At 32.9% G+C, this 21,436-nt stretch overlaps 1 protein-coding gene across 1 annotated transcript in view; it reads right to left on the bottom strand.

Annotated features, from left to right (window-relative positions):
* Nucleotides 1-21,436, bottom strand: part of PREX2 (phosphatidylinositol-3,4,5-trisphosphate dependent Rac exchange factor 2) — a 411,213-nt gene that overhangs the window by 102,857 nt on the left and 286,920 nt on the right. Inside the window, 3 exon segments of the mRNA XM_031946290.1 lie at nucleotides 5,633-5,747; nucleotides 14,273-14,416; nucleotides 16,786-16,888. Coding sequence (XP_031802150.1) covers nucleotides 5,633-5,747; nucleotides 14,273-14,416; nucleotides 16,786-16,888 — 362 coding nt within the window.

Consider the following 21,436-nt stretch of genomic DNA (forward strand, 5'->3'; position numbering starts at 1 on the left):
CCACTACAAAAACGGTATTTTATAGAAGTAGGTCATTAGATTTACTACCTGAATAAAAAAAAAAAAGATTTATCATCCAATTCTAAGCCCACACAAGGCCTTGTACTGAAGAACTCCTATAGAATACAAGAATGACAGCTCCCCTATGTTACACTGGCTGCCTGTAGAGTGTATTGCCAATCAATCTAACAAACTTCTGATGGCATTTCATTCTCATTGAAACTGATAACTAAAACAGCAGCAAGAAAAAATCTAAGAATGGAAACCACAGTTCTACAAAAGGTATGCACTGAGCTTTACTGTAATTTTACTTCAATATCAGGAGGATTATGTGTTAAGCTAGTGGTCAAGGTTAAAGAGTTCACCTATTACAAACAATAGGGTAGCTAGGTGGTATAGTAGATATAGAGTGTCAGGTCTTGAGTCAGAAAAACATCTTCAGGAGTTTAAATCTGGCCTCAGACAATTACTATTTGTATGAACCCAGGCAAGACACTTACCCCTGTTTGCCTCAGTTTCCTTAACTGTAAAATGAGCTAGAGAAGGAAACAGCAAACCACTCCACTATCTTTGGCAAGAAAACCCCAAATGAAGTCAGAAAGAGTTGAACAAAACTAAAAATGATTGAGGGATATTCCAAGTGATAATCACAGGTTTCCTGTAGTTTTAGAAATATCCTAAGTATGTGTTCCTTTATATATTTATCAACTCATGCTGGAGTCCAGTGGCCTATCCTTGAAGTTCTAGAGTCTCCAAATAGATGGCTTTCAAGGTGGCAAATGGTTTCCTAATTGTTGGTGTTTAATATATTTTGGGAGTAAGGGGGCACTTTTCTTTGCTTTTTCATGATAACAGTACATTCCACCTAAACCCTGAGAAAAAAACCGTCTCAGCTGAGATAAGGATTACATCCAAGAAATGAACAAAGAGTAAGCAGAATCCCATGCTTTAAACAACAACAACAAAAAAAAAAAAACCACCATTTCAAAAGTTATATGACAAAATGAAGAAAACATTCAATAAAAAGACTTTTTTACTGTGTTGTCAGAGTGACCTACCGATGCATTATTAAAAAGAAAATATATGCCTCCATCCCAGGATGGATATTTATAAAGCAGAATAAGATCACACAGGGATCCATAATTCAGGATGCCAAGTGTAACTTTCATAGTGGAATTAAGAAATAGTGATCACAAAGTCAAAGAAATATAGTAAGAACATAACTGCTATCTTTACTCTTTACATATAGATCTTCCACCAAAACATATATTGATCTTCCCTTAAAGGATATAGAGGTGATCATGAATTCTTGGAGTATATAACATGTTCAAAGAGCATCAACCATGGCAAAAAATTGTGGAGAATGACAGCTGAATCAGATTGAGTCTACTTTCTAAGAACTAGTCTAGCTATGTACAAAAAGGTTTATTTGTCATGGTAACTTGTGCAGCAAACAAACAAATAAAAAACAATACAAAAATGGCCCTCACTGTTCTGTGGACCACTTTTGCTCCTCTAGTGAACATGGTAGAGTGACAGTAAAGAGGAAAGAGGATGCTAACAACAGTATTAGATCAACCATAAAAAAATGAATTTAATGGTTTGTACTAAGATACTTACCCAATTACTGCGGAACTGATATACTATTTGTGGAACTGAATTGTGTCAATATTGACATTCTTTCTCTAAATAAACCCAGCAGCTAAATGGAAGGATGGTTAACAGATTTTTCTTGATAGGAGAAAAAGAAGTTGGTAAATTTGGTTTCATGATGTGATCAAAATTTCAGAGAAATAGCATTTCTTGGGATAGTTGTTCCAACTCCCTCTGCAGTAATCATATCCATAGTAGGGAAGGATGGGGGAGAATAACATGAAGTTAATGTTGGATTAAATGCCTGCATTTGTTGCAGAAGATGGAGATTTAGAGAAAAACTCTGGTACTCAACAAAACCTATCGAATTAAAGCAATACATAGTCTAATACTTGGTACCTTAAATACAAGAGTAGACATAAATGACATAAAAGATATCAGAAACATATATCACAAAATAGTTTGGGTTCAAGAAACAAAAAAAGACAAGTAACTTTGTAGATTACACAAAAATCTCATGTCTACATATTGCAAATACTTTTTATTATAATAGCTTTTTATTTTTGAAAATGCATGTAAAGATAGTTTTCAACATTCACACTTACAAAATTTTGTCTTCTAAATATTTCTTCCTCCCTCCGCTAGACAGAAAGTGTTTTTTAAAGAATAAAATTTGAAGATGCTAAACATAGAAAACAAGAAGCAATAATATTTTAAAATGCCATTGACCTTACTTAACAAACCATAAATGACTGCTGACTTCAGAATTTAAGAATTTGTCTGTGTGTAGTAAGTTCACTTAAATATTGCCAAAATTATCAAAATCGAGATTAAATTAGAATGAAAGATAAATATGAGAAGGCATGGCATACAGTTAAGATAGAACCAATATGATCTATTCTAAGGGATTACTGACACCAAAATGGAAAGACATTGGCACAAACTATTACCAGAGAAAATGGAATTTTGACCAATGTAAAGTAATTATCAAAACCCAGAGATGAAAAAGGCCTAAAAATCACTTTAGTCAGAAAATTGACAATTAGACAGACAGACAATTGGAGAGACACAGAAATCAAGGGCAGACCTAATGCACTCTATCCACTGTGCCACCTAGTTGCCCCAATCAGATCTGTACTTTAGGAAAATCACTTTGACAACCAAATAAAAGATGGAATAATTAAAGTTTGATATAAATAGATCAAATAAGAGTTTCCTGAAACAATTTGTGTGATATGAAGTGGGGGCTTGCGAATGGCTATATGGGTAGACAGAAAGGGAATACTGTATGAAATATTGTGGACAAAAAAAAAGTGACCACATTAGGCAAGCATGATCCCTGCATGGGGCAGTATGAGGCTAGGAGTCAGTCCTGATGCTACTTCCCCCAACTAAGTTCCAAAAAGTAGAAAAAGATTAAACTAGGTCAAGAAAGGCAATTGTGACTAGATAATTAGTTGCCTGAAGGAATTCTCTCCTCCTGCATAGTAATAGAGAAAATCACAGCAGGGATGAGATGGGAGGAGGCCATAGACATATAAAACTAGACTCTCATATGGAGACGTTAACCTTCCTATTTTACATAAGTAACATTTTTTGCTTCTAGAATATGTGCTATATATTACTATCATATGATGTTAAAATTTTCTTTCTATTAAAAAAGCATCTATTAAGGTTACTTGAAAAAATAATAATATGGATATGTAAAATGACAGTACCAATAGAGATGCTGAGTAATGTTGTTGATTGTTCACTTACATCTAAATACTTAAAAAAAAAAATTCTAGTCAGTTATGTGAGGAATCCCTTACATGGAAAATCCTCCCCCAGACTCAAATTGGAAACTGTTCTGTAATTAACAACATTAAAGCATGTCTAGGGAATGGTAAAGTTAAGTGATTTGCCTTTCATAACATAGTTTTATATGTTAGAGGTAGGCTTGAATCTATAGGTCTTCCTGATGTCAAAGTTAGCCATGTTTCCTCTCACATATAGAAAATGTAATGGTTTTTGATTTAATAATAAGTTTACAAATTTGATATCCTTAGGGAAATCTTGCAACAGAGAATACAAACATGGCTGAGTCCATTTTTAAGATGAATAAGTTATACAATTAAAAGAGAATGATTTCATTGAGATCACATGGCTAATTAATGGAAATACAAAGATTTGAATGAAAATCTTTTTAGTACAAGTTTTCCACTATATTATTTAAATGAAGCTCCTAATGAAGCAATTGATGATAAAGACAAACAAATAAATGTTCTGTTCTTGGTTCAAAATGATCTTATTCTTGTCTCATTTAACCAATTCAAAATCCAAACAATTGGGTCACCACATTTGTCCAATAATGCAAACAATACAGCTGAACTGAGATAGTCAATAGTCAAAAAGCATTTCTTTAGCATTTGCTGTGGGCCAAGCACTGTGCTTAGATTGAGGGAGGGGAGAGATAGGATAAAAGATGAAAACAGTTGTTGCCATTCCTTTTAAATATATAATAAAGTTATCATGTAACTTTTTTTTCTCTTTTCTTCTTGCCTCTCCTCTCTTTTCCCCACCATGCTATGGAAATGCTTATTTGTTAAATTCAGAATGAAATAAATACTTTTTTTTTTAAGTTAATGATCTCATAGAAAGTTTGTTCTAGCTTGGGGCAGCTAGTTGGTATAGTGGATAGAGCACCAGCCCTGAAATCAGGAGGACCTGAGTTCAAATCCAGCCTCAGACACTTAACACTTCCTAGCTGTGTGACCCTGGGCAAGTCACTTAACCCCAATTGCCTCAGGGGAAAAAAGTATATTCTTATAGGAAAGACTATTGAATATAGTTCTGGAAGATCTGAGTACAATTCTTGCTTCAGACACTTGCAGTGTGATCCTTGGCAAGTCACTTAAACTTCTGCCTGCCTCAGTTATTTTTTTTTTTTATTTTTTGTTTGAGGCCGGATTTGAAATCAGGTCCTCCTGACTTTAGGGCTGGTGCTCTATCCACTATACCAATTAGCTGCCCCTGCCTCAGTATTCTTATCTATAAAATGGAGATAATTCCCCTTCCAGGACGGCTGTAAGGAACAAATGAAAAAAATAATGTTTGTAAGCTATTTTGCATACCTAAAAGAGCTAGGTAAATCATTATTATCATTATCATGATCACTACTATCATTATTTTTATTAGGCATCTGTCAGTCACATTCCTTCTGACGTGGCACCCATCTGGTGAAACCAGCCAAGATAGAAGAATCTCAGTTGTATCCTCCAAGGTACATTTTGTATGTTTTATGGCCCAGTATGTCTCAGAATACAGAGTACTGGTGTCAAGTTCAATTAGAAACAGATTCCTGCAGGCTACATATTAATTTAGAAAACTACAAGTTGACATAATTCATGTTGTACTGCATTTTTATTTTATTTTTTTAATTTCTCAATTACACTGTAATCTGAACTCAGTAACTGGGAGTTTTGTAAGCCACAAATGCCTATGCACTAGGACTTTAACACTATGTTATAGAGTATAATTTCTTGATGATAAATTGGGTTTGCTCAAGTGTTGTTGCTTATTCAATATAACCCTCTGAGAAAATTTACCTTCTTTCAGAGTGGGAAAAATCTGTTACAGAGGATAATATCCTTTCAAATCTGCTTCCTAATGTATGTTTGCTTATTCATTATCATATTTTAGAAATTTTAAGCTACAGACAATAATTTTAATTCAACATAAATTGAGGAATATAATACTTATCTCAAATTATATCACAAATATTTACATATTTTATATTGAAATATAAACATAAATTTGCCCTATGTAAATTATTAAGTTATCTATGTTATAAATTTTGTGATCTTTTAAGTACAAACTACTATGCTTTTTTTTTTTAAATACAGATTTTTGTTCTAATGGTTGTATTACTCTATAAAACTTCCTACAATGAATGGTTTGTCTACAACAAGCCATATGTTAGATGATATCTTAATTCTAAATAATAAAATCTTTTTTGAGATCGAATATGATAATATTTAATAAGTGGACAAATACTCACCTAAGCTTCTGGTTATACTGTTTAACTTTTTCCAATGAAGCGGCATTAATCTGGGCTTGAAATTCTTCCACAGAAACACTGTCTCTGTAATAATATCCTTCCATGCTTTCCAGTGCTGTGTGAAAGAAGAAATGTTGAATTGTTGTTATTTTTTTTAAAAACACATTGTTATTCATTTTTTCATACTGCAATCTTTCTTTTTGGGTGGGGGGGATGTGAAGCAATTGAGACTAAGTGACTTGTCAGAGGTCACACAGCTAATAAGTGTTAAATGCCTGAAGTTGGATTTGAACTCATGTCCTGCTTATATGAGAGCCAGTGCTCTTTCCACTGTGCCATCTAGCAGCCCCCATAGTGTAATCTTTCTCAAATTTTTTTCCAATTCTATGTAGCAGAGATCCAATTATAGCATGAAAGTAAATATCTGTGGAGTCCAAAATATGCATTATAAACAGTTCATAAATCATTAAAATAAAATTTAATGTTAACATTTAACTATTCAATAATTATCCTATTTACTATTACATGAGCACAAAAATTTGAGAATTCTAGACTTTTCCCATAATTAAAACTTGAATTTTAAAGTGTGATATTCTAAAATAAGATCCTAATGTAGCCTAGGTAGCTGATCTATTGGTGATCTTTTTCTCCTATATATATTGTACTATTAGCTTTTTTGTGACATTAGCTTCTCTTGACTTAATTTCTATTCACCTGACAGCTCTTTCTGCTTTATTTATCAAATCATCACTTCTATCAAATTCTCTCAAAATGGGTTTCCCTCTAGGTCACTTTACAACTGGGGAGCAAGTCATTTAGTGTACAAGTCTGAGTATACTTACCTGAAAAATGAGGTGTTGAAATGGAGTAGATTGCTTCCAGTATCTATTCCACCTTTAAATCTATGATCCTCTAAATAAGTTTAGATAAGAAGCAAATCCAAATCATCAAACTCAAATAGGAAATTGAGATAGTTGCTAAAAACAAATCTATGTATCCCCTACAACTAGATAACTTTTTACATGTATGTCAAAAAATGTGCATATATAGATGGATAATATGTGAGTGTATGTATAATATTCAAAGGTTTTAGTGAAGTTTTAAGCTTTAACAACTTAAATAGGCAAATCATATATATTTATATATGCATAAATTATATACATGTAAATATATGCATGATACTTATATGTAATAACTTAATTATAAAGTTTTAATAGCTTAAAACTGAAGACCTTTGGCACACCCTGTATAATATATAATATTTATTAAAGATATTATTTGTTGTTCAGTAATTTGTGACCCTTTGTGGGATTCTCTTGGAAAAAATACTGGAGTTTGCCATTTCCTTCTCCAGCTCATTTTAAAGATAAGGAAAGTGATACTAAGAGAACTGATTGATTTGGCCAGGGTCACACATTGTCCAAGGCCAAAATGAACTTAGAAAGACCCTTCTTGATTCAGGACCTGACCTCTGTTCACTCTGCCACCTAGTGGCATCTTATTAAACATATTATATTCTCACATGATCCTCTTCAAATATATTTTAGGTAACAAAAATGATCTTTAATGTAAATGCATTTTATGAAATGTGAAAGTGATCCTTTAAGTTTTAACTGATTTAATCAATTCTTTATAGGGTAGTTCTTAAACTTTGTCACTGTACCCTAAAATGCACTGACTTTTTTTTTTCTGAATAGTAGCTAAAACCTCCTATTTGTTAAAAAAAAAAATTGTCATTAAGAATGAGTTTCTTGAAAGCAGTTGCTTTGTTTTTCTCTTTTTGTTTCCTCCAATTTTTATTACAGTATTTTGCTCATAGTAATACTTAATGTTTTTTTTCTTTCCTTCATTTCTTCTTTCCTTCCTTCCTGTCAACTTCATCTTTGTCATTTCTAGAATACTCCTTTTCTTTTTTGATACACAGACTACTGAAATAGCCTTCAAGTCCTAGCTAAAATGCCATGTTCTGCAAAAAGTCTTTCCCAGCCCCTGTTAATATTAGTGCCTTCCATATGTTATTTTCTGTTTTTCTGCTATAGATTGTTTGTATATATTTGTTTGCATGTTTTCTCACCTATTAAATTGGGAACCCCTAGAAGGCAGGGAACTGTCTTTTGCTTTTCTTTCTATCCTCAGTGATTACTTAACCCTTAGTAAACACTTAACTAATGCTAATGGATTGACTGAATTCTTTTCTTCCTAGCAAGATAGTAGCTTTCATAGCATTTTTCATTAGATAGTTTTTAAATGATGAAAAAGCATGTAGAAGCATACTGCTCATATGTTACCTGGATGGTTGAAGAAAACTATCCTGACATCATAAGTCGTGGTTGATTCAACAAAGGCATAAGGTAAGATCCAGGGAACCAGGTTATAGACTTGGAATGACAAGTAGTAGCAAGTCAAGAATATGAACTACATACTAGAAAGAAAAGCTATAAATCCAGATGGAACAATAGGATAAAATTAGGCCAGCAATCAAAAAACAATAAATATTTAAGAAGTCATATATCAGGACAGCCTAAGGAATCAAAATAGGTAAGAAATCAATACAGCTTAGGCAAAAGGATCTTAAAAACCTCAAAATCTTGCCTCAAATAGGGAGCCTTTTATGCTTTTTCCAATAAGTATGGGTTCTAATACTGCTGCCAATATGGAAAGTATCTCAAGTTGTCAGGCAGAAGCACTCCCAGATATTGTGGATAAAGATACAATAATAAGTTTTTAAACAGAAATTGTCACATATGTTAGACATAAGAAGATATCCCATTAATGATGAGGCTATATTCAAACACATGGTTAGGAAACATTTAGAAGCTGTAAAGGTTGCAAAAACTTAATCCTAAAATGAACCAGCAATGCTACAGAGAAATTAGGAATCAGAAATTTAATACTGCTCTATACAGTACCCTTCTTGATTTATATAGTAATTCAAAAAACTTTTATTGAGTACAACCTAGCTTTAAAGGTATAGAATTGAATCTTCTCTTCTATTTGATATCTGTAAATAGGTAAGATAGCTTTCCTATAGGATTCTCAGATTCCTAATATCTAAAAAAGTGGTAGGTTGAGCCAGATGAATCTATTTTTGATGTTTATTATTGCCTTAAATCTCAGTATTACAGAATCTATAACACTTCAAATAAATCAATACTTTAGACAACTGAGTTCTTTTATGACTCAAACAAAATTCCAAATTTCAAACTTCCAATTACAAGTTGTCTATAATACTATTTATATGTATTATATAAATACTTATATTTATTATGGTATATTATGGAAAACCAGATATATTCGTTTCTTCTAAGTCTACCTCATTTTACTACTGCAATGCCTCTTCTGCTATAGAGTCATGAGCACCAAGCCAGTAGAGGCTTAATTAGTTGCTTTGTTTTACAATCATGGTAAAGAAATCCCTTTCTTCCTAATTATTCTGAATTGGTTTTAAGACTGGTCCAAAATCTATTGCATAATTTTGCAAGATAAGACATATTTCACTTTTGCTAACTAAGAGAGTAGTTAAGACTTAACTTTTAAACAAAAGAAAAAGTTAGCAGACTCTTAATACCTAACTTCAACTACCTTACTCTTCCTTTAAAAAAAATGTCCAGTAATAAATTAATTGCCCTTATCTGATGATCATTTATAGTCTTTCATTTAATTCCGGCCTAGCCAAATATGTAAACCAAAATCCTGTTTCAGCACCAGAATCACTTGCTAAAAATCTGGTGACTTTGATTTTATTTTCCTGTAGCTGTGAAAGGAGAACAGAGTTGTAAAAAAAGAGCCCTACCTCTTTTTAGTCTGATACCTTAATCAGATGAGAACATTTCATTCAATTAATCAAGACCTTAGTTTACATGGAAAATCTCTGAAAGACATTTGATTAAATAAAATGCTAGACAAGTTGTCTGTTCTAATTGGTTATGGACTTTCTTTAGTTGCAATGACAGAATTTCTAAGAATCTGGAGGAAATTGTATCTTACTGGGAACCAGAAATCAGCAGTTTTTGCATCAGGTGCCAAGGACAGATGGCTAGATGGATGCAAATTCACCATGCTTAAGGAAACTTCTCAAGAGAACTGATGCTGAGTGAAAAGAACAGGGCCAGGAGATCATTATATACTTCAACAACAATACTATATGATGACCAATTCTGATGGACCTGGCCATCCTCAGCAATGAGATGAACCAAATCAGTTCCAATGGAGCAGTAATGAACTGATCCAGCTACGCCCAGTGAAAGAACTCTGAGAGATGACCAAGAACCATTACATTGAATTCCCAATCCCTATATTTTTGCCCATCTGCATTTTTGATTTCCTTCACAGGCTAATTGTACAATATTTCAGAGTCTGATTCTTTTTATACAGAAAAATAATGGTTTGGTCATGTATACTTATTTTGTATTTAATTTATACTTTAATATATTTAACATCTACTGGTCATCCTACCATCTGGGGGAGAAAGTGGGGGAAGGAGGGGAAAAATTGGAACAAGAGGTTTGGCAATTGTCAATGCTGTAAAGTTACCCATACATATAACCTATAAATAAAAGGCTATTAAAATAAAAAAAGAAAAGAAAAGAAAAGAAAAAAAAGAAACTTCTTAAGAGTCCCATGAATGGGACAGAAGAACTTGCACTAACTAGGAATTATGAGTAAGTACAATTTAGTTCTATGCACTTTCTGTGCTTGAGTTCATTTTTCTGGAATTCTGTGTGTGTGAGAGAGAGTGTGTGGTTTATTTTTAATCTCTTTGGGTAAGGGGAAGTTTTGTATCAACTAATTTTAATGTTCCACCTTAGTAAATCCTGCTGTCTAAAAGCTTCTTAAGGCTGGTTGTCTCAATGAATTTCAACACTAATCTTGAGAGCTGATGTTTGTCCTTCATTCTCTATGAGGACCAATGTTATCAAAAAGGTGATGTCTTGATTAGCAAGCAAGGGAATAACTGTAAGTAAATACACAAGTAGGGACTCAAACCAAGGGCATTATAAATTACATTGAAGGGTGAGGAGTCGTCAAAGGTGAGTGGGAATGGGAATGGATAAGAATAACTTTATCGGATTTCTGGTCTACTGTTCCTCCCTTTTCTGGACCAATTGCTTTCTCTGTCCCTTCATAATTGCATATTCCTTAACCCTTGATCTTACCACTAAGATTCTTGACTTTATTTGCATTCTGTTAACTTTATGTTATATACTAATTAAATTTTGAATTAAATGATATTATCCAATTGGGAAGGACCCCTCCCGTGTTGCCTGTGATTCATCAGTTTTTTAAATGTTACCAAATAGTATTGACATAGTGTTTGATACATAGTAGGTATTTAATAAATGGTTATTGAAATAAAGCAGGGAAAGAAAAACAGGGATATGAAAGAAAAAAGTTTATTCTTTAATAAAAATTCCTAGTATTTGAGAACATATCAGGGGGTGATATTGAAAATGAATTCATAGAAATCTCCTTTTGTCTTTACTCAAATTCATTTCCTTTTGTTGATCCAGGGAAGAAACATAGGACTAACATTTAAAACTATAAACTCTTAATATAAACCTGTATCCTAGGAACAGTCTCCAATTGAAAATCTTTCTCTATTTCCTACCTTTTTCAATTACCAGATGCTAATCTCTACTCAGGCTACTATCTGAATTTTCTGCCTCTAGATGCAGCTAATGAATACTAAGGAAAACTAATGATTCCTGTGCATTTTGTGGAGGTTAGAAAACAGTTTGTAACCTTATTTAAATAAACAACCTTTGTTTTTGCAGATCATTAAGAAGACCAACTGTTTCACATTTTTTTAACCTCCATTGGATTTCAACTGCTGAAATGTTCTAATCAAACTAAAGTACTATAAAGAGAGCTATTATGATTTATTTCCATTTTTCTGAATCAATTTACTTATATAAAATTTCAAAAAGTGATTATAGTTGCTTTGTAGAAGCATATTTAAGCAAATAATTGTTACCATATAAAAATTAAGGAAATGCCTTGATGTACCTTCCTTTTAAATTGGCTGTATTGTAAAATTATTCTGTTTTCAAGAAGACCTCATACATAGTCAATAAGGATAGTGAGTTAGTACCCTCTGTGATGAGAAGAATCATTTGAAAGGAAAAGATAGTAAAATATTTCCACTATTATAAACTTTCTCTGCTATTCCCTTGTATTTGTTTTGACACATATTACTTATAGAGAGGCAATATGGTACTGTGGAGATAGAAAGGCAAAGTTGGAGGCAGAGAAATGTTTCTGCTATATATTCTCTTTGGGATCCTGGGCAAATCACAACTTAGAGCTCGGACAATTCCCTGAGATCTTCAGTATCAGGAAAGGACAATTTAAACTGGTGGAAAATTCATCACCTTCCAGTTCCCTTTACAAATTAAATCACAAGTCTAGTTCCTGTACTATTATTTTCAAAACTCTCCATGATGACATATATGAAATTAGCTTAAATTTTACCCTTAAAAATCACATGTTTTAAAAACTTTTATTCATCTCTTTTGTTGTGTTGAGGACAGGGAAAAGACAAAGTGATCAAGTCTGGTGAAAGGAGATCACTGTCAAATTCTACTTCTGCTTCCTACAAGTGGGATGACTATGTATAAGTCAGTTATTCTCTCTGAGTCTCAATTTCCTCACCTATCAAATGGAGAAATGGTTCCCATATTATATCTAACAGGGTAGTTAGGAAGATTAAATGAGGAAAAAAAAAGTTTGCAAAATTATTTGTAAACTTTAAATGTTACATGCAAGTCACTTACTGTTGTCAAAATTATGATCATACTCATCATTCTCTGGATGATTTTTACTGCTCTTTTAAAACTAATTATTGCTAAAGAGTCTTTACAGGTACATATAATTATTTTTAAGTACATAATACAGAAGACTATGAACTGAAATAAATTATTCCATTATCTTTGCCAAAAAATTCCAAATGCAGTCAGTCAAATACAAATGAAATAACTAAACATGAGAAAAGTTTTACCTATTCTCTAGACTAAAGGTATTAAAAATGAGTTCTAGAGGCTTCAAGTGGCCTGCAACACTCCCAAGTGTAACCTGACCAGATTAAAATGTTAACTTAAATAAATAAATAATAACAAAATAAGACATGTAAAAACTAAGTCAATATGCAACCCACTGGATGGTAACAGTTTAGTGTCTTTTTCTGTTTGAGTTTGATGCCACTGCTTTAGATAAAAATCAATTAGAATCAATTAGAAATAGAAAGCTCAAATAGAAAAAAGAAAATTCTACAGCATTCTACAGACTTTATTGCACTCTCACAGCTGTAACCTGGCAATATCATGAATAGAGCATTGTGCCTGGAGTCAGGAAGACCTGGATTCAATATCTGACCTCAGACACTTGCTATGTGACTGGTCAAATCACTTAACCATGTTTGCCTCAGTTTACTCATCTGTCAAATAAATTACTGAAGGAAATCACAAACCACTTCTGTATCTTTGCCAAGAAAACCTTAAATGGCATCATAAAGAATTGGACTTGAATGAACAATAACAATCATAATATCCCTTTCTTCACCTTGAAACCATTTCCTCTGAACAAGTCTCTTGTGGAAAGGTTGTTTGAGAACAATGAAAAGAACAGTCCCCATCTCTTATAAGTCTGAACTAGATTCCATGGGACACAGTGGGAAAATGCTGAAGTCAGGAAGACCCTCACTGAAATGTTCCCTGATACTGTCAAATATATGAGTAAGGGCAATTGATAATACTAGTACTTGATATAAACCTTTATTTAATATTTGCCAAGTGTTCTACAAATATACCATTTGATCTTCAAACATCCCTGGCAGGTAAGTGCTATTATTATCCTGATTTTACAATGGGGAGGCAGACAGAGATTAAATGATTGACCCAAGGTCACAAAGATAGTAAATGTCCAAATCAATATTTGAACTCTAGTCTTCCTTACTCCAAGTCCAAAATTCTTAACTGTTTTACCTAGGCCTAAAATGGTAATAGTTAATGTCTGTAATACTTATAGTACCACACAGGGATGCTGTAAGGCTCAGAAGAAATAAGGTTTTTCATTGTTTGGCAAACATTATAGTGCTATATAAATGGCAATTTTTACTATAGGACAAGAAATGTCACTCATTTCATGACTTCAACAATCCCTTAACCATGTGATGCTATCTCTTTGATTCTCTCTAAATTCTTTTGCTGTGATTGCTCAGTAATTTTTTAGTTTTGTTCAACTCTCTATGACTATATTTGGGGTTTTCTTGGCAAAGATACTAGAGTGATTTTCCCATTTTCTTCTCCAGCTCATTTTATAGATCAGGAAACTGAACCACAGAGATTAAATGACTACTCCAGGGTCACACTGCTAATAAGCTTAGATGCTTTGAACCCAAGTCTTTCTGACTTCAGGCACAACACTCCATCCACTGAGCCACCTAGTTGCTCCAAATTCTTTACATTTCATTAAATGAACTCAGAACAAGGAATAATATTTTATAAAAGTTCTAAAATGTAAATACCTAATAATAATAAAAAATAAAAATATAAGCCTAAGAAATAAATGTCATTAAATATCACCGATACAAACACCCAAAATTACTTATTTTGGGCATATTTGAAAGAAGAAAGAAATATCTACCTTGTGCAAAAAGAACGGGATGGACTTTAAATCCTCCTCCATTCTTCAATCTCTGAGGCAGTTGTTCAAAGTGATAGCTATCAATGTAGAAATAAACTCTCAAAGCTTGCCGACTTCCTTCTGCTTGATATGTAAGAGGTACATCTGAAAATATATTTAATGTTACATTACTTAGATGAGGCTCTACAGATCATCATTTTTCTTAACTTTTAAAAAAATACCAAAAATTTCTCAAAATCAACATGTTAAACTTCTTAATTATATATTGCTGACATGGCGTATACTTGCATTGTCATTCAGTGAAGGAGGACTAAGTCAGATTCTTATTAGCAAAGACAACAAAATTACTGTTCTACTATATATAAAATTCTCTAATAGGAAGCTTCCTTAAAGTTTGACATGCCAGATGTCTCACTCAACTAAATAAGAGGTTTAGATTCGCAATGGTTCAGATTCAAAATTTCCCAGCACAATTGTCTCTTTCATATTTTAGTTAGAATGATTCCTTGGGGTTCACTTTCCAAGTGGTGTTCAAGAAACTGGGCATACAGCTCCCATTATGAAACATAGCTAGGTTTTTACTTTAATAATTCCCATAGCACCATATTAAACATGTATTTCCTTAAGGTTTTTCCTGATAGTCACTGAAAAACATGACATTAAATTGTGAAAAATATAAGTCTAGCATTGAATTACCCAAAAAGAAATCACAAATTTAAATAGGAATGATTCACAGAGAATTCATAGCCCTCCCTCTTTTCAGCAACAAAAAGTCCATAAAAAGTAAGTTCCAATGCACCAAAAAAGGGAGAGGGGGAAGGAAGGAAGGAAAGGAGGGAGGGAGAGAGAGAAAGGGAAGGGAAGGGAGAAGGGAGGGAAAGGATAGGAGAGAGGGAAGAAGGGAAAGAGGGAGAAAGGGAAGGGAAAAGGGAGAGAAAGGATAGGAGGGAGGGAAGAAGGGAGAAAGGGAAGGAAGGAAGGGAAAAGGGAGGAAAAGGATAGGAAGAAGGGAGGGAGGGAAGGAAAGAGAGGGAAGGGAAAGTTGAATATGCTTAATATTTGACTTAAATACAGGGTTAGCAAATTGTTTTACATTGAACCCTGTGAGCTAGGTGCTAATATTATCCTAATTTTTAATGGCTTGCTCAGAGTCACAGAGCCAGAAAATGTCTGAGGCAGACATATCTTGTCTGGATGATTCTAAGCCCAGGTCTCCATAGTATTAGAATCCTGAAAACAATTAATGGTGTTATGAATCAATAAGAATTATCATATTCCACTATTAAGTAGGTGGCATACTGAAGCAAGATCTCAGTTCAAATCCTCCCTCAGATAATTATTAACCCTATTAACCCTATTAACCATATGGCAATTCACTTACCACCTTTGTCTCAGTTTTTTCATCTGTAAAATAGGATAATCCCCTACCTCTCAGAGTTGAGGGAGTAAATAAGTTGTTTGTGAACATTAAAGCACTCCATAAATGCTAACTCCCATTCTTATTATGTTTGCCCTGATTTTTCTCCCATTAACTCTACTTCTCATTTGAAAGGCAAATAAGAACAGAAGAAGGGACTAAGGAGTTTCTTCTATAAGTGACTATTCTTCATCACTTAGAACTAGAATAATTATTTTTACAATCTCTGGGTTGTCCTCAATTTATACTATTTATAGAATAATAACATTTCTGAGCTGTAATAGGACTTTGACATAATCTAATCCAAACTATTTTTTTCATACATGAAGTAAACAAAGGTCCTAAGGAGATAAGACATCTGCCCATTCTCCTAACATTGAGGTACTGATGGAGCTGGATTCAAACCTAGTTTTTTTTTTTTTTTTTTTATTCCTTCTTTGCTGCTCTTTATTTTCTAACTACATATCTCTCATAACATACATAGCTATTACTCAATTAAAACTTTTCAACTATGAATCTTCATGATTACGTCACAATGAGATGAGATTGCTAAGTACAAACTCAGAATAAGAATCTAAATCCAGAAATAAATTTTTACTTATATTCCCTTATAAACACTGCAAAAATGAGAATAGCAAGAACATTTAAATCCTCTACTTTTCATGTATGCACCTGAGAATGTTGCTAAAAAACATGATAAAATACATGAGAAATAAGGAATCTCAATAGCTGACATATTTCTCAGAAAAAAATTATGAAGAGGTAAAACTCACTGAAATTATATTGCTATTTATTTACTAACTATTCTCACATTTTATTTTAATAAACTAGTCTAATAAAACACAAATGTTTTTGATTTGAAAGGGTCAGAGGTTAAACTCATGAATTAAAAGGATTTAAAATTACAGGTGCAATTTAATAAGCCAAATCCATATAAGTCTTAATCTGATAATTTTTAAGTGACTTCACTATACAGTTTTAGAAATTCATATAAAATCTATTTAAACCATTTAAGTAGCACATTCCTATTGAAAATGCATGATGTTATTGAACAAGAATAGGAACATAATATATCTTCCAAAATGTAATTACTTACTTGCAACTAGTAGTTCCTGTTCTGCTGGTCTGAAATAAAAGGAAACTTTTTCCAAATCAAATAATGCAACCAGTGTATCTTCTAGCATGGCTTGTTCATCAGTCTAAACAAAGAAAACAAAAAATAACGACTTTTTTTTTACATTTTTGCCTGTCCCCCAACAAATATAACTATCAGTTGCAAAAAAAAAAAAAAAAAATCTAAACAAACACATCATTATCCATGGACTGAAGGGCGATAAAATGAATGACCTTGTAAAAGTCACAAGAAAGTGAATCTGTCTCTACTAATACAAAGTTTGACTCTCTTCTAGCCAATTTACTTTTATCATATTTTGTTAAAGATTATTTTCAATATTTTTTGATCATAGAGAGTTCATTTTTGTTTGTAAATAAGTTTCTTATGAAGTTAAATGGTATAGTGGATAGAATGCTGGACCTGGACTCAAGAATACCCGAGTTCAAATTCAACTTCAGATTCTTACTAGTTGTGGTGACTGATAGGGTACAGCTTCTAGGAGAAATATATCAGTAACCCTAAGGATCCCAGTCCTTTAGGAGTACTACTGTTGTAACGATCTATTTCTCAATGATCCTAAAATCCCCTGGCTTTTGGAATACTATTGTAAAGTTCTAGAAACTTTGCTGACTGCCAGATAAAAATCTATTGCCCAATAATAACAGGGCTTCTGAGACAAATGGTGAGATACATACCAGACTTCTCCTCAGTTCTACCTCTAGGCTACAAAATTAGCATATCAGAGACAAGAAGAACCAGATGTCTCTGTCTTTTTCTATAAATTTATCTTCTTGCTCCTGGTTCTTTGTTAAATCCTTTTGAAACTTAGCCCACTTGAATGGACATTACAATTAGAATAAACTTAGCCCAGTGACTTAGAGATCAAGCCTGCAAATTCTTTAGAGATACATCATGACACCAGGCTGTGATTCCAACCTTTTGGGGCCTCTTTTTGAACCTAAACATGACCATGGACAAGTCATTTATCCCTCTGTTTCAGTTGCTCATCTATAAAATGAGTTGAAGAAGGAAATGAAAAACACTCCAGTATTTTTGACCAAAAAAAACCCTCCAAAACTCACTAACAATCTAATGGGGACATGAAGAATAGGACATGATTAAACAACAAAATCTTGTTACATTAATGATTTTAGCATTTGAATTCATGATTATGTCACATAAATAATCATGAATTAGCATTGAAGCAGTATTTTTGATCAAATCTGTTATCTAATGAAATTTACTTATAAAAAAAAATTAATGAATAATTTCCAGGGATGGAGCCAAGCCAAGAAGCTGTTCAAGCTCTCCCAGTTTCCCTCAAAATACACAAGAAACCAAGCTTCTGAGCCGAGTCTGATGGAATGAAATCACTCTCCAACTTAAGATAGATTGGATTTCAAGAAAGGTTATTCTCACTAGGATGAAAAGGATGTTCGGGCTAGCTCAGATAGACTCTAGGAAAGCCAGTGAGATGGTCTTAATCATAGCAAATCAGCAACTAGTGCTAGCTAAGTAGAGAAGCAAATCAGTGGGGCAGCTTCCAGTCCCAACTCAGAAGCAAACTCTGGGAAACAAAGCTGTTTCATGAAAGAGCAGGCAAAGCTACCCCACACAAACACAAGGGGGCACTGTGCTCAAAGACAAGGTTCAGAGCTGCAACAGGAAGCATGGGACAATGCCCCTTTTTACCCCAAGACCAGAACTGAACCATAAAAGAAAAGATGAAATACCAAAAGAAAAGGAAAGAAAATGAAAAAGAAACATAAAAGAACCTTAACAATATGGTGACAGGACAAACCTCAGATGAGGACAAAATGACCACAGGAGAAATCTCAAAAGAATGATATAAATTGGACTTAAGCCCAAAGAGACTTCTTGTAAATGCTCATAAAAGACTTTAAAAGGCAAATAAGGGAAGTAGAAGAAAAAAAAAAAAGAAAGAAATGAGAGATATGCATGAGAGACTCAAATACTTGAAAAAAAAGGAGGGGAAAATTGTCTACTTAAAAAGTAGAAAAAGAGATATAAAAGCTAACAAGAAAATCACACATAAAATATTAGAACAGGGCAAATGGAAGCTAATGACTCTATGAGGCAGCAGGAATCAGTCAAACAAACTAAAAAGAATGAAAAAATGGAAGAAAACGTGAACTAGCTCACTGGAAAATGGATCCAGAAGAGACAATTTAAAAATTATTGTCCTACTTGAAGGCCATGATCAAAAAAGGAGTCTGGAAAGCATTCTTCAAGAGATCACTAAGGAAAATTGCCCCAATATTCTAGAAACAGAGAGGGGAAGGCTCATTGAAAGAATTCATCAATCACCTTCAGGGAGAGTTTCCATAAGAAAAAACCCAAGGAACATTCTTGTGAAACTAAAAAAAATTACAATCTCAAGTAAAAAAAAATATATATATATATATATTGCAAGCTTCCAGACAAAAACTATTCAAATATCAAGGAGGAACACTCAGAATTACCCAATATCTGGCAGCTTCTACAATAAAGAATCAGATGGCCTGGAATACTATATTCAGGAAGTCAAAAGATCTAAGTAAGTAAGAATTAACTACCCAATGGGACTTAGCATCATTTTTCAAGGGAGACAATGGAACTTCAATGAAGCAAAAGACTTTCAATCATTTCTATTGAAAAATGCAGAACTAAACAGAAAATTTAATCTACAAACAAAGGATTTAAGAGGACTATAGAAAGGTGGGAAGAGAGTGTGGAACACAATATAGCATTCTCACTCTCTCTGTTGTTATTTGCTTGTTTTCTTTCTCAATTTCTCATTTTCTTCCTTCTTGATCTGATTTTTCTTGTGCAATCAGATAACTGTATAAATGTGTGTGTGTGTGTGTGTGTGTGTGTGTATACCCTATATTGGATTTAACATGTATTTTAACATATTTAACATATATTGGACTACCTGCCAGCTAGGGAAGGGGGTGGGAGAAAGGAGGGAAAAATTTGGAACAAAAGGTTTTGCAAGGGTCAATGATAGAAAAAGTACTCATGCATATGTTTTGTAAATAAAAAGCTTTAATTAAAAAAAAAAACATGATTAAGGGCAGAATGAAGAGAACAAAAGTAACGAAAAGTATACACAGGGAAGATAATGGGATGGAGAGATATACAGAGCTGATAATCATAACTATAAATGTGAATGGGATAAACTCTCCTATAAAAAGGAAACTTATAGCAAAATGAATTAAAAAAACAGAATCCTATAATATGTTGTTTACAAGAAATACACTTGTCAAAAAAAGACACATAGCAAGTAAAGGGAAAAGGCTGGAACAGGATTTATTGTGCTTCAGCTGAAGTTAAAAAAAAAAAAAAAAGCAGGGATAGCCATTCTGATCTCAGATAAAGCAAAAGTAAAAATAGATATTATTAAAAGAGGTAAGGAAGGAAAGTACATCTTGATAAAGGTTAACAAACAATGAAGTAGTAACAATACTCAATGTGTATACACCAAATGGTAGAGCAGCCAAATTCCTAAGAGAAGATTTTTAAGCCAGTTACAGGAAGAAATAGACACCAAAACTATGCTCATGGGGGACCTCAACATTCCCCTCTCAGAATCAGACAAAATAAACAAGAAAGAAACTGAAAAGGCTAATCAAATTCTAGATATGATAGACCTATGGAGAAACTGAGTAGAGACAGAAAGAAATACACCTTTTTCTCTTCAGTTCATGGCACCTACACAAAAACTGACCATGTATAACATCATAAAAGTGTCACAATCAAATGCAGAAAGGCAGAAATAATAAATGCTTCCTTTTCATACCACAATGCAATAAAAGTATTTTCAATAAAAGGGCAGGGAAAGATAAACTAAAAACCAACTTGAAATTAAATAATTTCATTCTAAAGAGTGAGTGGGTCAAATAACAGATCACAGAAACAATCCATAAGTTCATCCAAGAAAATGGCAATAAAGAGAAAACATACCAAAACTTATGGGATGCAGCCAAAGCAGTTTTTAGGGGAAATTTTGTTTCTCTAAATAGCTACATAATAAAAAAAAAAGTGAAAGAGGAGATCAATTAGGCATACAACTTAAAAAACTAGAAATAGAAAAATTAAAAACCTCCAATTAAATACCAATTTAGAAATGCTGAAATTTAAAGGAAAGATTAATTAAATTAAAACTAAGAAATGATTAAGCTAATAAATAAAACAAAGTGTTGGTTTTATGAAAACACCAACAAAATAGATAAACTTTGGTTAAATTGATTAAAGAAAGGAAAGAGGAAAAGAAGAACAACAAATCCCCAGCATCAAAAATGAAAAGGTCACATATTCCACTAATGACAAAGAAATTAAAGGAATAATTAAGAGCTATTTTGCCCAACTGTAAGGCAGCAAGTCTGACTACATAACAGAAATGGACAAATATTTACAAAAATATAAATTGCCTAGATTAACAGAAAAGGAAATAAATTACTTAAATAGTCCCATTTTAGAAAAAGAAATTGAAAAAGTTATTAATGAACTCACTAAGAAAAAATCTCCAGGGCCAGATGGATTCACAAGTGAATTCTACCAAACACTTAAAGAACAATTAATTCCAAAACTATGGAAACTATTAGGAAAAATAAGTAAAGAAAAAGTGCTG

This window comes from Sarcophilus harrisii, chromosome 1 (genome assembly GCF_902635505.1).
Source record: "Sarcophilus harrisii chromosome 1, mSarHar1.11, whole genome shotgun sequence".
Taxonomy (NCBI): Eukaryota; Metazoa; Chordata; class Mammalia; order Dasyuromorphia; family Dasyuridae; genus Sarcophilus; species Sarcophilus harrisii.